The 17832-nt window shown below is 31.7% G+C and overlaps 2 protein-coding genes across 2 annotated transcripts; both read right to left on the bottom strand.

Annotated features, from left to right (window-relative positions):
- LOC130442291 (prostatic acid phosphatase-like) lies at positions 1–7435 on the bottom strand. Its single transcript, XM_056776347.1, has 4 exons — positions 7338–7435; positions 4518–4619; positions 2836–3379; positions 1–573 (listed from the first exon to the last, which is right to left on the bottom strand). The coding sequence occupies exons 1-4, from the start codon at positions 7416–7418 to the stop codon at positions 134–136; spliced, it is 1167 nt and encodes a 388-aa protein (XP_056632325.1). The 5' UTR covers positions 7419–7435; the 3' UTR covers positions 1–133.
- A 2021-nt stretch (positions 7436–9456) lies between these two features.
- Positions 9457–16335, bottom strand: LOC130447918 (prostatic acid phosphatase-like). The gene is made up of 4 exons (XM_056784975.1): positions 16222–16335; positions 14512–14613; positions 11868–12411; positions 9457–10558 (listed from the first exon to the last, which is right to left on the bottom strand). The coding sequence occupies exons 1-4, from the start codon at positions 16300–16302 to the stop codon at positions 10119–10121; spliced, it is 1167 nt and encodes a 388-aa protein (XP_056640953.1). The 5' UTR covers positions 16303–16335; the 3' UTR covers positions 9457–10118.
- Positions 16336–17832: the final 1497 nt, after the last annotated feature.

Consider the following 17832-nt stretch of genomic DNA (forward strand, 5'->3'; position numbering starts at 1 on the left):
TACACACCAACAACATGTGTGAATGTAACTTGAATTTAATATATTTATTAACAACTCATTCACATGAATAATACGAATACATTTGAAAAAAAAAATACAGTTTCAATTGTTTCTATGAATAATAACAAACTGCTCAAGTTCTCAAACTTCGTAGCCTTTTTATGAGATCTGTGACGTATTGATTGTTATAATTCGTGGAGTCTCCCAAGAAGACAGCACCTTCCAAGCACTCCTTATCTCTAGTAGCGACATCTACAATAACGTCATCAAGTTTCGATTTAAAATCAGAAAAACTGCAATTCAAATGACATCCCTGAATTGTAATTTGTTTGAAGTCATCACCATCTTTACTAAATACTTTTACATAATATTCTGCACCTTCTCTGTCCAATTCGAAGTAAATGCTGCTGGCGAATGCTGGAGGATAAGGAGGGTCGAAAGCTCCAAGCGTGTTAAGAAGAGCAGCAACGTTAGTGTCGTGACCACTATATAATTTCAATTTGGGAGAAGATGTAGGATCTTTCACCATAGATTCAAAATACTCCACTAAATCATTGAAAAAAGGTCCCATCACTGAAATTATACAAAAGTTCAATATATATTTGAAAAATCAAAATATGATTGGGTTTATATTTATATAGATTTCAATTAAACTAAATAAAAGATCAAATATAATAACTATTAAACATGGGACAAAACCATAAAAATCGCTATTAAACTGATGGTTGAAGCTTCTTCGAATTGTTCATGACTATTATATATTCTGTACTATTTTTTCGACAATCTTCCGTTAATGAAGTACAAATTAGAATAAATTCCTAGAGAATCTACTAAAGTCAATGACATTTCACATTTATCTAAAATCGATGTGACTGTTGACTACGTTGGGCATTTGAATCTGTATTCTCGTAATGTTAATGGAAATTTATACATTTTAGAAGTGCTTAACAAAAAAACAAACCTAAAGCATCAGCGTTATAGTTTGAGTAATATCGTTTCCTTGGCCACTGTTTCCAAATTTTGTCTAACAGAATTTGTCATGATATTACATGTTAAAAGGCTATCAAAAAAGTATTTTCTGAATTTCCCATTAGATGATATTGGTGGCGGTACATCTACAACTCCGATTCAACCAAGTTGATCCACATTCCATAGATTGTGTTCGAAGTTATATTTTTGTGACGACAGTTCCATGTGTCAGTCCTTTTGTTAAAACAAAACTTCGTGAAATTTAAGAATTAGTAATATCTAAAGACATTATTCCTCTTTAACTACATAATGCTGTAACGAATCGTTTTACCGTGAAGATTGTTATGATAAATTTTTGACTCAATGAAAGCCGATGAAAGAGAGCACCAAGATTTTGTCAACAGATGGGACGTCACCACAACAACACCAGACCACAGGCTCTCATTAATTTTCAAAAACCTAAATTAAAAACAATCGAATAATATTGAAGACGTCAAAATTCATGTTACCAATTTTTTTACTGCTATAAACTACCCAAAACTTGACAAATTATTGAGATTCGAAAAAATTTAAATCAAAAATGTAGAATCGGAAACTACTTGATGTCGTCTGGTGAAACATTGAAGCGGAGATGATCATTCATTTGATTAAGCTATGATGCGTTTACTTCATCAATTTTCTGTAATGTAAAAGTTAGCCAGTAATTCTTATTACACATAAATTATTAAATCTTAGTTAACTATGTCTCTCATTTAATTTATAGTTGATACTGCAATAGTTCTTTTGTGTTCTTTGGTGGCAGAAATAGTTTAACTAGATCATTGTGAAAAGAATTATTAACTAAAGAAGACACTATATATCAAGTTAATACTCTTTTTAATACGATTGCAGATGGCGTGTACACTACTTGTTAGAAGAAATGAATTCAAAAGTTTCTCTAAATGTTTGAAATCTTAATTTGGTGGTCTATATAATCTAAAAAAAATTAAATAGGAACATTCAAACAAACTGCTGTCTTTTGACGTTGTATGTTTCTATTTTAAATTATGACTCCGACATACGGAATAGCCATTTTATATAAACACATGATGCGATAATTGATTGCATTCAAACTAACTAAAATAAATGTTGGAGTGAATAACGCAATTTTCTTCTTTAGAAATTAAATTAAAACTACAAAAAATGGAAATTGAACTGCTTTTCATTTGAATTCAGTTCTAGTATCTTGAAAAAAAAAGGTTGATTAATTCGTATCTCCGCCGTATACTCTAATATTACAGTTTATACACTCATTTCTTAAGCTTTAATTACGTTTTCCAAAAAAGTCTGTTCCAATGAGCTCCACAGCATGTGACTGGTCAAGTTTGTTTCGTGATAATCTCCTCTTGGTATCTCCACATTATTTTCCTTTTATCTACGATGATATTAACGCAGAAACGGCGCTCCTCGCTGAACCAAACATCACTTTAACTAATCTTTAACCGACTTTTAAGTGTCCCTCCACCTACGCAGACCTTACGGGTTCCTTCTCAAAGAATTAGAGTCTACATTACCATGAAACGGTTATTTGAGGCATAATTTTCTCTATTATGGCCTTGTCCTCGTCTGCGCGCGTATCATACAGTCTCCCTATTGCATCGATTTCTATCCTTTAAGATGGTAAAATGCATCAACCGTAGTTCCAGACATGAGTTTTCAAGATTCCGGAGCTCATATTAATTATAAACTCAATTTGACTTATGCGATGGTCTTAATGCCATATTATGAGTTTATATATCTATTTATTGTGTAGAAAATATTAAGATTCGAGATATGTAATGTTCAACAAAAATAAAGTTTATCAATGTCATGAAACCTCATACGTACCAATTCTTTTCATTTGTGTCGTGTAAGTGCTTGATGCGAAAGCATATCCGGTTAAAGTGCGTAAGGGTTCCGGATAAACGTCTTTCGTCCATTCAGGTAGAGACAAACCAAGAGAATCTTCCGATTTCAATGGATCCCAAATGTTCATAACACCTACAATATCAGTAACTTTTTCACCGGAATTTGAGGATAAAATTTCAAACGTAGAAGCATATTCCTTATTAATATTTTGATAAACATCACTATTGAGGACTTCCGTAAACAGTTTGAGAAAAATATCGCAGGTTAGTGGATAATATGTACTGCTCCAGATGGACGCATCAGATGGATGAATAGGAATGGGTTGCCAATTTAAGCTAGAATGCCATACTTCGTCACCTGAGGCAGGAAATATTCCATAGACATTAACTTGAGCAGACATATGCGTTCTATCAACATCAGTGGTTTCTATACGAAACTCAGTACGATTATATTTTTCTGAGAGAAAATCAGAGTATAGGTTTCTTGTGAACTTTCCTAAATCCAAATGTTGAGATTTTCCAGTCTGGAAGCAAAGTAAGTGATATTAACAGATTATTTGTATATAAGTGGATGAAATTCCTCAATTTTATTTCATAAAATTTTTAGAAAACGACGCTAAATAGTTGTAAGGAACCGTTTTACAACATACTTGTAAAATTGTGTTTTTGAATTCTAAAAACAGTCATAATTTCATAATCTTTCCACTTAAAAGTAATTTAGAAGGCGGAGAAACCTTAAATATGAATCTAGGGGAATAGAAGAAGGAAAAGATTGAAAATTATATAGATACCATGCAAATGTAAACGCTAGTCTGTAGGTATTCTTTCCAAATTTCTTGTTATAATTCAAAGTATTATAATTGAATCTGCAATTTATTCAATATCAAATCCTTTAGTTAAGTAGACTCACTCAAACTGTTCATTCGAAAACGTACCTTCACCTCAAAGTTTTTATATAGAACCAATAAATTCAGAGAAAAAATAATGCCTCCAACATTCCCATTTTTTCTCAAGTAATACATTGAATATTCCGAGTCGAAAAAAATATATTTGGAAATGTAAGGATAAAATAATAAGTTATGCAATTCTAATATCATATACAATGTGATTTCCATGAAAACAATGAATGGTACTTTTAGTGGAATTCATTAATGCTTATAATGGATTACAATTATAGCTGTTTGCTGAAAATATATATAGTAATAATAGTATAGTACTATGTATATGTACTATGTACCATAAAATGCATATCAATCAGAAAAACCAAATTTATTTCGAAAGTCTAGAGAAAAACCATAATGAAATGATTTGGTTACAGAACTGTTCTTAAAAATTATGAAAATATAGAAATATAATATCAGATATATCACAGCTTTCAATCAGTCAGTTTCTTCTTTTACTGAGACATTAAAAAAAAATTCATTCCAATTAAAAAATTGTGAGAGAATGGTGATGGCGCTCTGTAAATGTTTTTTTAGCTAAAATTCACATGGAATTATTACCTTCGAAATGTCGAAGTTCACAATTTATTTGTGGATTATCTATTTGTGGATTGTCATAATGCTTAGTTCAGAATGTAACTACTCGAACTAATCACTCGAACTAATCGCTATCAATTATTTGGATACCTCAATAAATGCAAATATTGAACTACGAACTTACGTTTGTTAATTCTCCAAGACTCTTTCCATTCCATACTTCAGAGTCCTTATACGGATCATTAGGGTAAAAGTTCACTGGCGTGCGTTGACCATGTCTAAAAACCTTTGTTAAAAGAAGACAATTTTCATATCACTCTACAATGTAGGAGCAGAAGTTTAAAATAGAAATGAGCACGGGAAAAATTTCACAAATACTAATTGTAAAATCTTATATCACTATCATGTGATAGTGATAAATATCATCATATTCCATTCACATGATATAAAATAATCTGTTAAGATTAATTAATTCAACTCGAAGTCAAGACTTTATCAAATATTTTTCCTTGTTCAACAAAAAAACAGGATGTTGATAGGATATGGAACTTTATGATAATGTATTGAAACTTCTCAGGTCAACAAACTACTAGCAACTGACACAATCAAATTATGGAAATATGTAGTGGTAGCAATAGACAATAACTCTATCAGCAACCAATCACTCATTGTATATCTTCCCAAGCAACTTAAATACAGATGTGAAAGATTAATAAAAATAGATGAAACTCGCTAGCAGCGAGGTCCGGATGAATGAAAAAAAATTTCAGTTTTTCAGTAAGAATTTCATGAATTATTAGACTAGTGTCCATATTGTTCTTAATCACGTCCTCATGACCCATCTTCTAATGATTGAATCACTGATTTTGTTCATAAACCACGCAGATTCGTTAATGAGTTTCACTTGGTTTGACTTTTTTTGCATTTAAAAACCAATTACAAATCTGATTTTGAGACTGACATCATAAAGAAGCTATATAAAGAACACATCAGCAGCAGCGATCTAAAATAGGGTGTATTTTCTCCGCTTGAGTCAGAGTAGACGCCGCGGATGCTCTGAACTGCGATCGCAGTGCTGGCGCTGGTAAAAATGGAACCCACATTATGGATATACATTGTATGAAATATCCATAATGATTGATATAAATTTTCAGATTATTTGATAACTTATTGATATGTAAGTTATTATTCATCTTTCTTTACTTGAAATAGTTTCAAATAAGGGCTTATAATACTCAATCATCAATCAATTTCACTAGTTATCATATATTGAGTAACTCCTGGAAAAAAGTTTCGAGTATCGACAGTAATTATTTTTAATCGTTCTTTCAAATCTCGGCTCAATTTGCAATTTTCAAATTTGACTTCACTTTTCGTTTCTATCATAAAAAAACTTTCAAATTTATTTAGTGTGATAATAGCGACTCGTTAAAGTAGACGATACAGTGTTTCATAGTGAAAAAAGTGTTTGTGCAATATTGCGATGAGGTTTTTATTGAAATAAGTGGAGAATTAAACTTAGTTCTATATTCCATCAATTTACTGAAATAAAAATGAAAAAAGTTGAGTGAAAACTGTTGAAAAAGTTTACAATGGAACCAAAGATGTTATTTGACGAATAGTGGGTGACTATAAAGCCCATTTAAGGCCAAAACTGAACTTGATACAGAAAAAGCTTCGTACCTACCCTAATTTGACTATGTATGTTATCATGGAATCATATCGTATCGTCGAGCTTTGGCAAAAATATTTTAACGAATCCTGATTTTATACACATGACGTTGAATATGGCTGGGTTGACAATCCAATAACTCATTAATACGTCATTAATACTCCTTGCTAGAAGGGGGGAACGAGTAATCATTATTTGTAGTGGCAGTAACGATAATTTTGTACCAAATGTATTGCTTCTATCTAAAACTAAGCTATAAACAGTTCCAAATCCTATCACGAAGAAACCGGCATCATTTAAAACATTGTTCATCGATCAGCTCCTACTCGTACTAATAATTCCGCTAAATTATTGTATTATGCACAATCCATACTCTACACAAAGTTACACGAGGGAGCGTAAGTGCGAGAGTGTGAACGGTGTCTCGCCTTCAATTGCCTTTATTCGCCTCGCCTTTCTTTCGCTTCATTCCGTATCGGTCTTATAGGGCGTAAGCAAGAGTGTGGATGATTGGTACTCTGCTTCTGCTCGCCAATAATCTTGTTAAGAGAGTCTGCGAGAGTCTGGATTGAGCATTAGAATTAATTCCCAATATCATTTTAAAAAGATGAGATAATTATATTTATGAAAAACGATAACACAGACATGAATATTCTCGGAAAGATTTCCGCAAATAAGGGGTTGTTATGTTGCTATTTTCAAGCATCATGGACAAACCTTATGAAGACTGTCCTCTATCATTAATTTGTGTACAATCTAATAGAAAAGATTTAGCATACAATTAGAGCAAAGCTATGCACATATTTCCACTCCAAGTCTTATTTTTCGGATCAATGTGTTGGAAATCTTTTCCTCAAGTAAGGATTTACAATTTTATTGTAGAGAAAAATACATACGAAACTAATACTGATAATGATAATTTCAATGAAGATGAGATGTTTATCTACTGTTGCTTCATTTACGGGCGCAATGCATCAAATGAAATGTCAATAAAATTAATTCTCATTCTGCAATTATTCTCTAACAAATCTTAACGTGGTAAAAAACATTTAAATTGAAATATGAGCTAATTAATCTATTAAAACTAAGTTATCACATCTTTTTATGATCAAAGAGAGTTGTTAACAGAAAAACCAATTTTTTTCAATTTTTCAGTTCAATTTTTGGAAAAAATTCACATGGAATTTCAATATAAAGACCCTTTCATAACATGGCGACAAAACACTCTTTTTATTCTTCGTTGGAACAGAGCTATATTATGATCATTCATATAATAAAGTCGTCGACAAGCTCGACTTCAACTATATTTGTATGGAAAATATATAAAATTACCTGAACAACAGCAACACGTTCAGCAGAACCCGTCAAAAACCATAATCCAATGAGCACTATAGAGAATGTTAAATGATACATATTGAAGCGCTATTTCCATTTTTTCTATTTCATTCACTGATATTTATATCATATCAATTTGAAGTGGAATCCTACCAGTTTTTTTTTTTGAGTGGACGGTATTCGACAATATCTTCGTTATCCAAATTTATTTAATAGTGATAACAGTATAATTATACAAAAAGTTAAATTATATAGATAAAGATTTTGTTTTGATTTGAGAGCAGCACATGTATCTAAATATTATATTTCCAATGATTATTCACTTCTTATTCTTATTATTAAAGTTGGGAAGGCCTGTATTTTAATGACTTTATCCAGCTTCTTATCTATATATAGTTGATTACCAAGTTCTAGGATTACAATTTTATGTTCGAAGCACTTAAAATTTTTTTGAAAGTCATATGTTTTCACTTCTTGAAAATTTAAAAACCATGGATTGCACTGAAAATGGACCGTAAGCTTTTTTCGTAGTCTTCAGAGAACTGTAAAGATACTAAATATTGGAGATATTTAAGGAGCAGTTAAAAAATGTGAAATAGGTGATGATTTTCGACACTTGGGCATAAATTAGAAGACACATTCTTAATTTTATGCAATAAGGCCAATGCAGCACAGTGATTGGAGAATATTATTGAGATGATACATATTTCTTTTCTGGATAAAGTAGCACCTGCGGAAAACCAGGGGTTTCCCTCGGAGAGTTGATAAATAGGGAACATCCAATGGTTCTTCCAAGTTTTGCAAGATCGTCTGCTTGGGCACTTCCTTTGATATGAGAGTGTCCTAGGATCCAATCGATTCGAATTATTATTATTCACTTGTTGAGGAAAAGTACTGCATATCGATAAATCAAGTTATTAACAGATTTCCAAATAGTAATCGTTGTAGTTCAATTATTATTCAGTATTGAAGAAGATAGAAAATATGTTTATAGCTACTGGCTAGCATTTGCTTAACAATAATTACTGTTGTTTTAATGAACTATTTGAGCCAAATATCAGATTTCTTATCCACCAATTCTCAATTGACAATGACAGTTACCCATTGGAATTGAAGATTTAAGAAGTTTGTTGTAGATCAAATGGTGTTGAAGTGTAACCATCTTATCATTATGAACTCAACCTCAATGAGCTAATCCGTTTTAGTATAATTTAAAGATATTATAATACGTCACTCAAAATCAAAAATTAATTATTTCTATGGAAAGCAAAAAAATTGATTATGATGATATCGGAAGAAACCGACCAATCCATTTAGGTGTACTATGTATTTACATGAATCAAATTTGAACGATGCTGATATCCGAATTACAAAGATTTTTTAAAGGAGATATTCCCTAGCAAAAAGGGATTTTGAGGGGCTAAATTTTGAGGAAATGTTGGTTGACTATTTTGAAGTAAATCCCTATTCTCCATCATTGATGCATGGAGGTATTGGTTAATCCTGACAGTTGTCGTGGGAAATTCAAGATGGCAGACATGAAACATGATGTTACCGTTCAAGAAGTTGGACTCATCCCTACTTATGACGCACTTCAGTTCCAGAACGTACATAGCATATCTACTTTATGTATTCGACATTTATCCACTTGATTCATACTAAAAACTAGTCAAAATTCAAATAAGAAATTCTCATCATTTATTTTTATACTTCACAATCCTGTATATACACGTTCGCCAAAAACACGTTTTATCATTCACTACAAAATGACTTGGATTTGTATTCGTTCCAACAATAAGTTAACGGGTTATGTGACAATTCCTGAGGATTTTTGGCAAGAATATATCATCATCACTCCAAATTAGATTGTACTAGTATTATTTCGCAGTGTGTTATTAACATTTTTTGTAGATAGATAGAAGATTCCAAGCAGCTGGGTATCGAAAAGTGAAGCAGTAACAGTTTGAAACTGCACAAATTTTCTTCATAATCATCAGCATGGAATTTTGAACATACATCAAGAAGTTGTACTCGTATTTTTTTGTCTATTTCGAATAATATGAAATTTTCCAACTCAAAATTCCGACAATTTGTTGCTAAATACAGTTTAGATAAGCTAGATAAGCTTCAGAATAATTAGATTAAAAAGCACCTTGACTGCTACTTTCATAGCTAAGTGGAACGAATTGATTTATCTATTCAGTTTATATGAATTGGAACAACGATGAATCAAAAACAATTTTATGATATAGTAGCACACGTGTAAAAAAGTCTGTTGACAGAATTAGCAAATACCAATTCTTGTTTCCTCATTATGTGTCTTATTCGACGAGTATTTGAAATATTTGAGTAATAATTCTTATCTGCCTATTTCTCTTACTTGTCTGGTTACAAACACTTTTCTTAGCTAAATTTCTGACCTATGACTCATTTTTATATTCACTGACTTTATTAATGTAATCAGGTGACAATATTTATAATCAATTCTTGGAATTGTCACTTTACATATCGAAAGTATTAGTGGATTACACATATACATAATTAATTTATTCCATAGTAAGTAAACTCAACAAATTTCAAATCATCCGTAACGATAACAAGAAACACGATTCTAATTTGAATAAAATAAATATATTTATTGAAGTTTTGGCACGAATAAAATCTACAAAATGAAAACTATCTTTCAATATCAACACGTCAATGAGATAATATTAGTTTTATAACATTTTCGAGAATAATTTTTTCCATCAATTTCAATATTTAATAGAATGGAAGATATTATGTACTGAAATTTCGCAACCTTTCTCTAAGATTTGAAACTAGAGTACTTATTTGAGCTGTAGGTTGCGGCGAGAGAAAAGCCCTTTGGGAACATTCCCTATCCCTAGATGGCACATCTGTAAGCACATCTTCAAGTTTTGATTTGAAATCGGAAAGACTACAATTCAGTTGACATCCATTAACACTTATTTGTTTAAAGTCATCACCATCCTTGCTAAAAACTTTCACATAATGTTCCTTCCCTTCTTTTTCTAGTTCAAAGTAAATGCTGCTGGCAAACGCTGGAGGATAAGGAGGGTTGAAAGCTCGTAAGGTGTTAAGAACAGCCGCAATATTTGTGTCATGGCCACTATATAACTTGAATCTTGGAGAAGATGTAGGGTTTTCGGCCATGGAATTCAAATACTTCACAATTTCATTCAGGAAAGGTCCAATAACTAGAAAATAAATAGTTATAATAGCTTTCATTTCAATGTTATAGTCGATAATAATTTTTATAATACAATATTTCTTAATATGTATTGTGACCCCCATTTATCGCATAGTGTGTGTAGTTGAATAATATCTGTAGTGATTGACTGTTAATTTTATTCTTTCCGTCATATATGATATCAATTGTGTAGCCAATATATACATGTGAACGTGTGTTTTTCATTGATTCTCATTATTATCATAATAACATCCCTGCGCATCACTATTCGATTATAGGATATGAATCTCTATCATTTTCTCAATATTTTCATTGAATTTCCATTTCCTTGTACACAACTTTCAATCCAGTGGTTTAACATTTTTTTTTTCGTATTTTGCTCCACTCACATTTTGCTTTGTCAACGCGTTGTGAACTTTACTTTTGACATTTTTGACTGATGAGCAGCATAACAGTTTTAGATCGCTAGCACTCAAATCCTTAGTCAGCAACAGATCACCACCACCAAACCGATCTTGAAAACAATCTGGAGTGGGGTGGAAACAATGTGATTGAGTTTAATGCAACAAAGAACTAGGATAATGTTTTCATAAAGAAGTTCAGCACTACTGCTCGGGATTTGGTCCTGTATGGACATACTACCAGCACCGCAAATTCGCCTATCAGCTGTAAGGGTTGGGAGCAATATATATAATCACAATTAGCTAAGGCTAGCTTCAAAAAAACTTGGAATCCTCTTTAAGACGAAAAAGCTGTATACTCCGCAGCATCTTCTAATCCTCTACAAGGCCAGATAAGTCCATTTTTGAACAGTGCTATCACATTTGGAGCTCAGTTTTAAAGCAAACCCTGAGGATGCTCGACTCAATAAAGAAGAAAGCAATTCGATTTTTAGGTGATCCATAATTGACCAGAAACTTAGCTTAGAGCAACATAAAAAGGTCGCTGATCTGATTCAGTTTTACCGCTACTTCTACAGCAGATGCTCTTGGGAGCTATCCAATATAATCTCATCTAGAACAGTATTTGTAAGACCTACTCGACAGGAAAATATGACTCGTAAACACCGAGCTCGTCTGCAGACGTCCAGAGCTTCAATTACCGGGACTCCTCTCTTTAGAAGAGTGCAATGTGAAATCAGCAGTTCAAGACCAATATCCACAGGCATATCTACATAGTAATATGGTTCACCTTCTTGTGCGTACTTTGTACATAAAAAGAAGAGTATATCAAATTGAATCCACTTAACAAATTGTTCTGTGAGAATAAGCTTAATTGATGTCAGAAACAAATTTATGAAATGAATTAATACTCACCAATTCTTTTCATTTGTGTCGTAAAAGTGCTTGATGCAAATGCATATCCAGCTAGAGTACGTAAAGGTTCAGGATATACCTCTTTTGTCCAATCAGGTAACGTCAAACCAATAGTATCTTCAGATTTCAATGAATCCCAAATGTCCATGGCCCCTACAACATCGGTAACCTCCTTACCGGAATTTTTGGACAAAATCTTGTATGTAGATTCATATTTTTTATTAAGTTCTTGATATTCCTCACTACTAAGAACATCTGCAAGGAGTTGGAGAAAAATATCACAAGATACTGGATAATACGTGCTGCTCCAAATCGATTCATCGCAAGAACGTATAGGAATTGGATGCCAGTTTATACTTGGAAGCCATATATCGTCACCCGTAGCAGGAAACATGCTGTAAACATTCACTTGAGCTGACATATCAGTTCTATCAACATCAGTGGTTTCTATATGAAAATGAGAGCTATGGTATTTATTTGGCATAAAAAGTGAGTATCGATTTTTTGTGAAATTTCCTAACTCATAATGCTGCATCTTCCCAACCTGAAACCAAGCAAAAGATAATATCAACTTAAGTTCGAAACAAATGACCAACAAATCTAACTGACATTTCATCAATTTAAGCAAATTATCCCATTATGGTTTTTATATAATTTATTAACTGAATAACGATTATACAGAAGTATTGTTTAATATTTCTATGTCCCTCTTATGGTATTCTTGACTACTTTCGTTGACTGTTTTTGACTGTCACTGATATTACTGGAGTAAATTCTAGCACTATTGTAAAATAAAAATGTTAATTCCCAACAGGATACTATCAATAGTATATCTAAAAGTCATTGGAGGGAATAATTCTCCATCTCGGCAAATCAAGCTCTTACACTGCTGCACAACTTCACCATACTGCGTTTATTCAACATCAAATAACTATTTTTGGTCAATACTTTGCGTTTAAGACGCATATTTTGAAAGTATAAAGTTAAGTGCTACGAAACTTGGTTGAGACGCATGAAGATGTCTATAAATCTCAATGGAGGACATTTTTGAAAGAATAAAAAGGCTCCAGTCATTAATACTCTCTCTAAATTGTGAAGTCAGAAATATGGATAGCAGTCCTGATAACTCTTATTCGATAAAGAGAGAGGTAAGCGTTCAACTAAAGATATTGCTTTTAACATAATTTTGAATGGAACTATTTGTTGTATGTGAAATTTTCATTATCAGTTTCAGTTAGCTTTTGAACTGAAATAAACTATAGCGTCATTTCAGCTCAAAAACACTCTAATAAAATTATCTCATATTACGAACAAATACCACAAACCTGATGAATCTAGTAAAAGAAGTTATTAATATCAATCAGAAATCGGAAAAAGTCTTAGTGTTGCATCTGTGTAGACTGAAAATCTATGTGTGAAATTTTGAAATAATAGCTAAATTTTTGTCAAAAAATAGGGAAACTGGCTAATTAAACACTGAGTCTGTACTAATGAATCAATCATATTCAAAGTGATTGTTTGTTTTTTTCTCGTCGATATTTAACTCAAAAACTTGTGGATTTCAAAGAGATATGAATATGCAAAATTAAAAATCAGAAAGCTTGTGTTTTCTGACAATACGTTATTCGGTTCAAATATACTAGATTCACTGACGCACTTACTGATAAATGTTTCGATCCCCTGATTACGTAATTACAAAATTACAAAAAACTCTTCACGTGACAATCTATATCAGTTACATACAGATTATTAATTTGAGATCGTTTTTTACCATGGATTCAGTCTTATTCAATGGCTCAATTAACTGCAAAATCTTTCCAATTTTGATTAAAGCAGCAAAGGTTCATCGAAGGTTAAAACTTTACAAATAGTCAAAATATAGAAATTTATTATTCCTTATCTCTCGCTTCTCCCCAAGAAACACCGCTCATGTCAATATAAACATTATCTACCTATTAATTAGTCTCGACGACCTACAAGACACATAATTGTATAATTGAATGGGGTAACTATCGTATTTTCACCACCTGATGTTGTAGATTACCTTTACCCTCAAAACCGAAAACTGAACCTTCCTTCAATCATGGGCAACGGCCTCTCATAACATTTCTATGAACTAACTAGCTTTCTCTTATCAGTATTACTTTGAACACCAAATCAAGCTATTATCAGTGTTGAAGATTTTCCGAGGATTTTTCGAAATCTGGTGAACTCGTCATATAGATGGTCGCAGTTCTAATTATCATTAAATCTAATTTTTCTAACTTCTTGCCTTTAGCTCTAAAACTTATGCCTTGAGAAGGAAACAAATCCTATATCAGAGAATCGCTTATCAATCAAAAACAAAATGAAAGTTCATATTCCAATTCAAAAGAACCAAACAAATAGAAGAACACCATGCACTAAAGTAACAAAAAAAATCCATATTGAGAAATGATATTTTGAACATAGTAAAGTTGTCAACTTGTTGACAAAATAAACTGGAAACCTAGAGAGAAATATTTACTACTCGACTACTTGGGTGTTTTGGAGGATCACAACTTTTTGAGATGCTGCTATAAACAAGTGGAATTGATTAAATATGGAAATATTTATAAATAACTATTTTCCTTATTACCAAATAAAAATTTTGGATAAAACTTACATTTGTCAGCTCTCCAAGACTCTTTCCATTCCAAACATCAGAGTTCTTATATGGATCGGTAGGATAAAATGTTACTGGTGTACGATGTCCATGTCTAAAAATCTTTATTGAGAGAAAACATATTATCAGTACAATATAGATCTAGTACTACCCTCAAAGAATAAAGGTAAATATCAATTTTCATCGAAAGTATTAATCTTGTTACAGAAGAAACGTTTTTTTTTTGTTCAAATAATTTCAAGCCTGAATAGAACGCACAATTAAAACACAATGAGTAACTTCAGATCTAAGCTTCAAGATTTCTGTATATCTTGTTTACTTGTAATCACAGAAGTGTCATCAATGTTATAGATTCTGATTTTTAATTGTTATAAACTACTTGAGATGCTGTGTAGAGTATTAATTGAAAACTGTACTGCAATATTTAAGTCTCTATCTATATAAAAACTGTGAGTGAGTGACTTACACTCATTTTTAACAAAAATTTGAAACACGCAGGAAACTGTCCAGTAGTGGCTGTTATAATCCAAATCTGAGATAATGTTTCCTAAACAGTCGATTTTAGAGACACACGGCACCAGGTCGGTGATTGGGGTACTCGTTTTCTTCATGCTCCTCTTTTTGGAATTGAATGATATCTTACAGAACCAAAACATCAACTCACTTCGTTTCTTCACTCACTCACTCTTTTTTCAATTAATAGTGCAATAATATAATTTCAAGCACTAGAGTTTCTTTTTCTGTGGATGATATTCTTTGGTATTTATGCAAATTTTATCACTAAAGTAACGAAAATTGTTTGACAACAAATGTTTGCTGAAGAAATACCATTCAGCAAAACAAATAGTGTGCAGAATATTCTATTTATCATTAAAAAAGTCGTCAATATTTTACTAAATTCAATACTAAACACATTGGGTTTGTCGAAATAGTGGTGAAGGAACTGTGGACAATTTTTAAATTAAACTCTCTTTCCTTTTTCTTTGGTGAGACAATGAAATACTACAAAAACTCGCCATTGAGTATTACGTCTTTAGATTTATTTCCAGTAATTCATTGAAAAGATTTTGTTTCTCAAAATTTGTTCACATTTCCCAATGTATCCTGGCAAATTTCTAAGAAAAGGCCAACTTTCTATTTTGTTTGAGAGGGGTCAAACAACCTTAAGAAATATAGTATTTGTTTACTAAAACTTCCACTGGATATTTTATGTATTGGATCCGTCATCGTTAAGGAAACTCGTATGAACTGATCATAATGTATTTCCTTTAATTTACTATAAGGACACAAATATAAATTAGAAACCTATATAAAGAAGTAATCCGATGCTTACTTTCCATCAAATTATAATATCTCAGTTATTTATCAAATAATAATAGGAAATTCTACAGCTACAGTACAGAAAATTGATGGAAAAATGTTTTTTTCTATATTGACTAATGTCAAAATGAACAAATATCCAATGTACCATCAAATCTATCAGAGAATCGTTGTTTTAGTTGATGTCACATTTAATTCGAAAAGTGCAGTTACTAGAAGATGATAATTTATGATTAATTAATGATTATAAAATACAAAACCATTCGAAATATTGAATATCAAATACAAAAAAGTTTCTTCGAAAACTATATGACCTACCATGAAATCTGTATTAGAAAAGTTTTAGTACAGTTTTTGATAAACCAATTAAAGAAAAATATCTCAAATTACCTGCACAACAGCGACACGTTCAGCACTAACTACAAAAATACCTAATCCTATAAGCACAAACGAAAGCATTATGGAAGACATTTTGAAGAGCTATTATTAGTTATGCATTTTTGACTATTTATATTGGTTAAATATCGAGAGGATCTACTCTAATTACAATTTACGTGACGCCCTCATCATATATCAATATTCATTTCATTGTAATATCAGCATTAGTGATTATAACAAAACCGTTATGTCAAAAATGATTTTGTCAATACACCGGTATTTAATTTCAATCTAATTTTATTTCTTTGATACCTTTACGATAACTTTCAATATTTCGCTTTTCTGGGAGAGGTGATTTGTGGAAGTCTCTCTATTTAATTAATCACCTGTGTGCGTCGGACAGAATATCGGTTGTTATCATTACCTCGTTCCAGTTATAAATTAGTGATGACAACGATGCTGATACAATATTGAATGGAGGGAAATATTTAACACTTAATAAATAGCCTAATACATTATTTGGATATTGAGGTCCATTGCACTACATTTTCATCATATTCTCTTTTCAAAGCGTCTTGGTGTTTATCGTGTGTAAAAGTTGCTTATCTTTTCAAATGAAAGTTCCTACCTTCATTAATTTCATTAATTAATTTCATTAATTATTTCAATTAATTTCAAATAAATGATACCTAGTCGACGTATGTAGGCGGAAGTAAAAGTTTAATCTCAAGGTACGCATCAGATTCGGAGTGATCAACAGAATCAATGTAGGTTTTTGAGTTTGAGTGCTTGGAGGAATCCTCTTGATTTGTCTATTAGTTGAACGTTTTTTTAAGATTAGGCTCCAAATCAAATGAAGTTTGAGGTTGGAATTTCTGGAACCGTTGGTGATATTCATACTGAATACAATGTTCACACAACCACTACACCAACACACTATCTAACGCGTAATTCGACAACTTGGCGAAACGCGTGTCAGACAGCATAATTCTGTGTGTTGGTAATAGTTTAAACAATGTGTTCAGTATTTCAAATCAAATTGTTGGTATATGCAACAGTACTTATTGTTTACAGTGCTTTATTGTCATAGAAGCATTACAATATGACTCCGAATGTTTATGGTGACCAATATGAAGTCGTAGGTCATCTTCTAATGAAATAGTTTAAGAAGGGGTAAAACGTGAAAGGATGGATATCATATTTATCAATTGAACCTCGCTAATAATTTTTATAAAGTTCGAAGTTCAGTTTTAGATCATTTGTGAGTTGAACTTTGATAGTTGTATTATCAGTGGCAAGGTAATTTGAAGTTGCAGTACAAGGTAAATAGTCCAGGTAAATATAGTCCAGAAAGTTAGTATTATGGTATAATGGTGTTAACTATTAAATTTTAAAATGCCAGATATTTCAATTCAATTCAATTTATAATGAAAATGGACCAATTATTTTGTTTTTCATTCCTCCAGCCAATAAAATAATTTGTCTTCAATATTGGATATGGAATTTTCTGAACCATTGAGACCAGTATCTACCATTACATAGAATTACGTTTCCAATAAAACCAAATGTGATCTAATAGGAAATCAAGAACTTGTTTGAGAACGTCGTACTCTTCGTACTTAT

This window comes from Diorhabda sublineata, chromosome 1 (assembly GCF_026230105.1).
Source record: "Diorhabda sublineata isolate icDioSubl1.1 chromosome 1, icDioSubl1.1, whole genome shotgun sequence".
In the NCBI taxonomy this organism is placed as follows: Eukaryota; Metazoa; Arthropoda; class Insecta; order Coleoptera; family Chrysomelidae; genus Diorhabda; species Diorhabda sublineata.

Excerpts from the sequence above, each read along its gene's own strand:
- LOC130442291 (XM_056776347.1), bottom strand. The coding sequence starts at position 7,418 with ATGTATCATTTAACATTCTCTATAGTGCTCATTGGATTATGGTTTTTG. Across the intron at positions 4,620-7,337 it reads AACGTGTTGCTGTTGTTCAG|GTTTTTAGACATGGTCAACG; the intron begins GTAATTTTATAT and ends CTTTTAACAAAG. Across the intron at positions 574-2,835 it reads GACACAAATGAAAAGAATTG|TGATGGGACCTTTTTTCAAT; the intron begins GTACGTATGAGG and ends GTATAATTTCAG.
- LOC130447918 (XM_056784975.1), bottom strand. The coding sequence starts at position 16,302 with ATGTCTTCCATAATGCTTTCGTTTGTGCTTATAGGATTAGGTATTTTT. Across the intron at positions 14,614-16,221 it reads AACGTGTCGCTGTTGTGCAG|ATTTTTAGACATGGACATCG; the intron begins GTAATTTGAGAT and ends CTCTCAATAAAG. Across the intron at positions 12,412-14,511 it reads GTCTTGGAGAGCTGACAAAT|GTTGGGAAGATGCAGCATTA; the intron begins GTAAGTTTTATC and ends GCTTGGTTTCAG.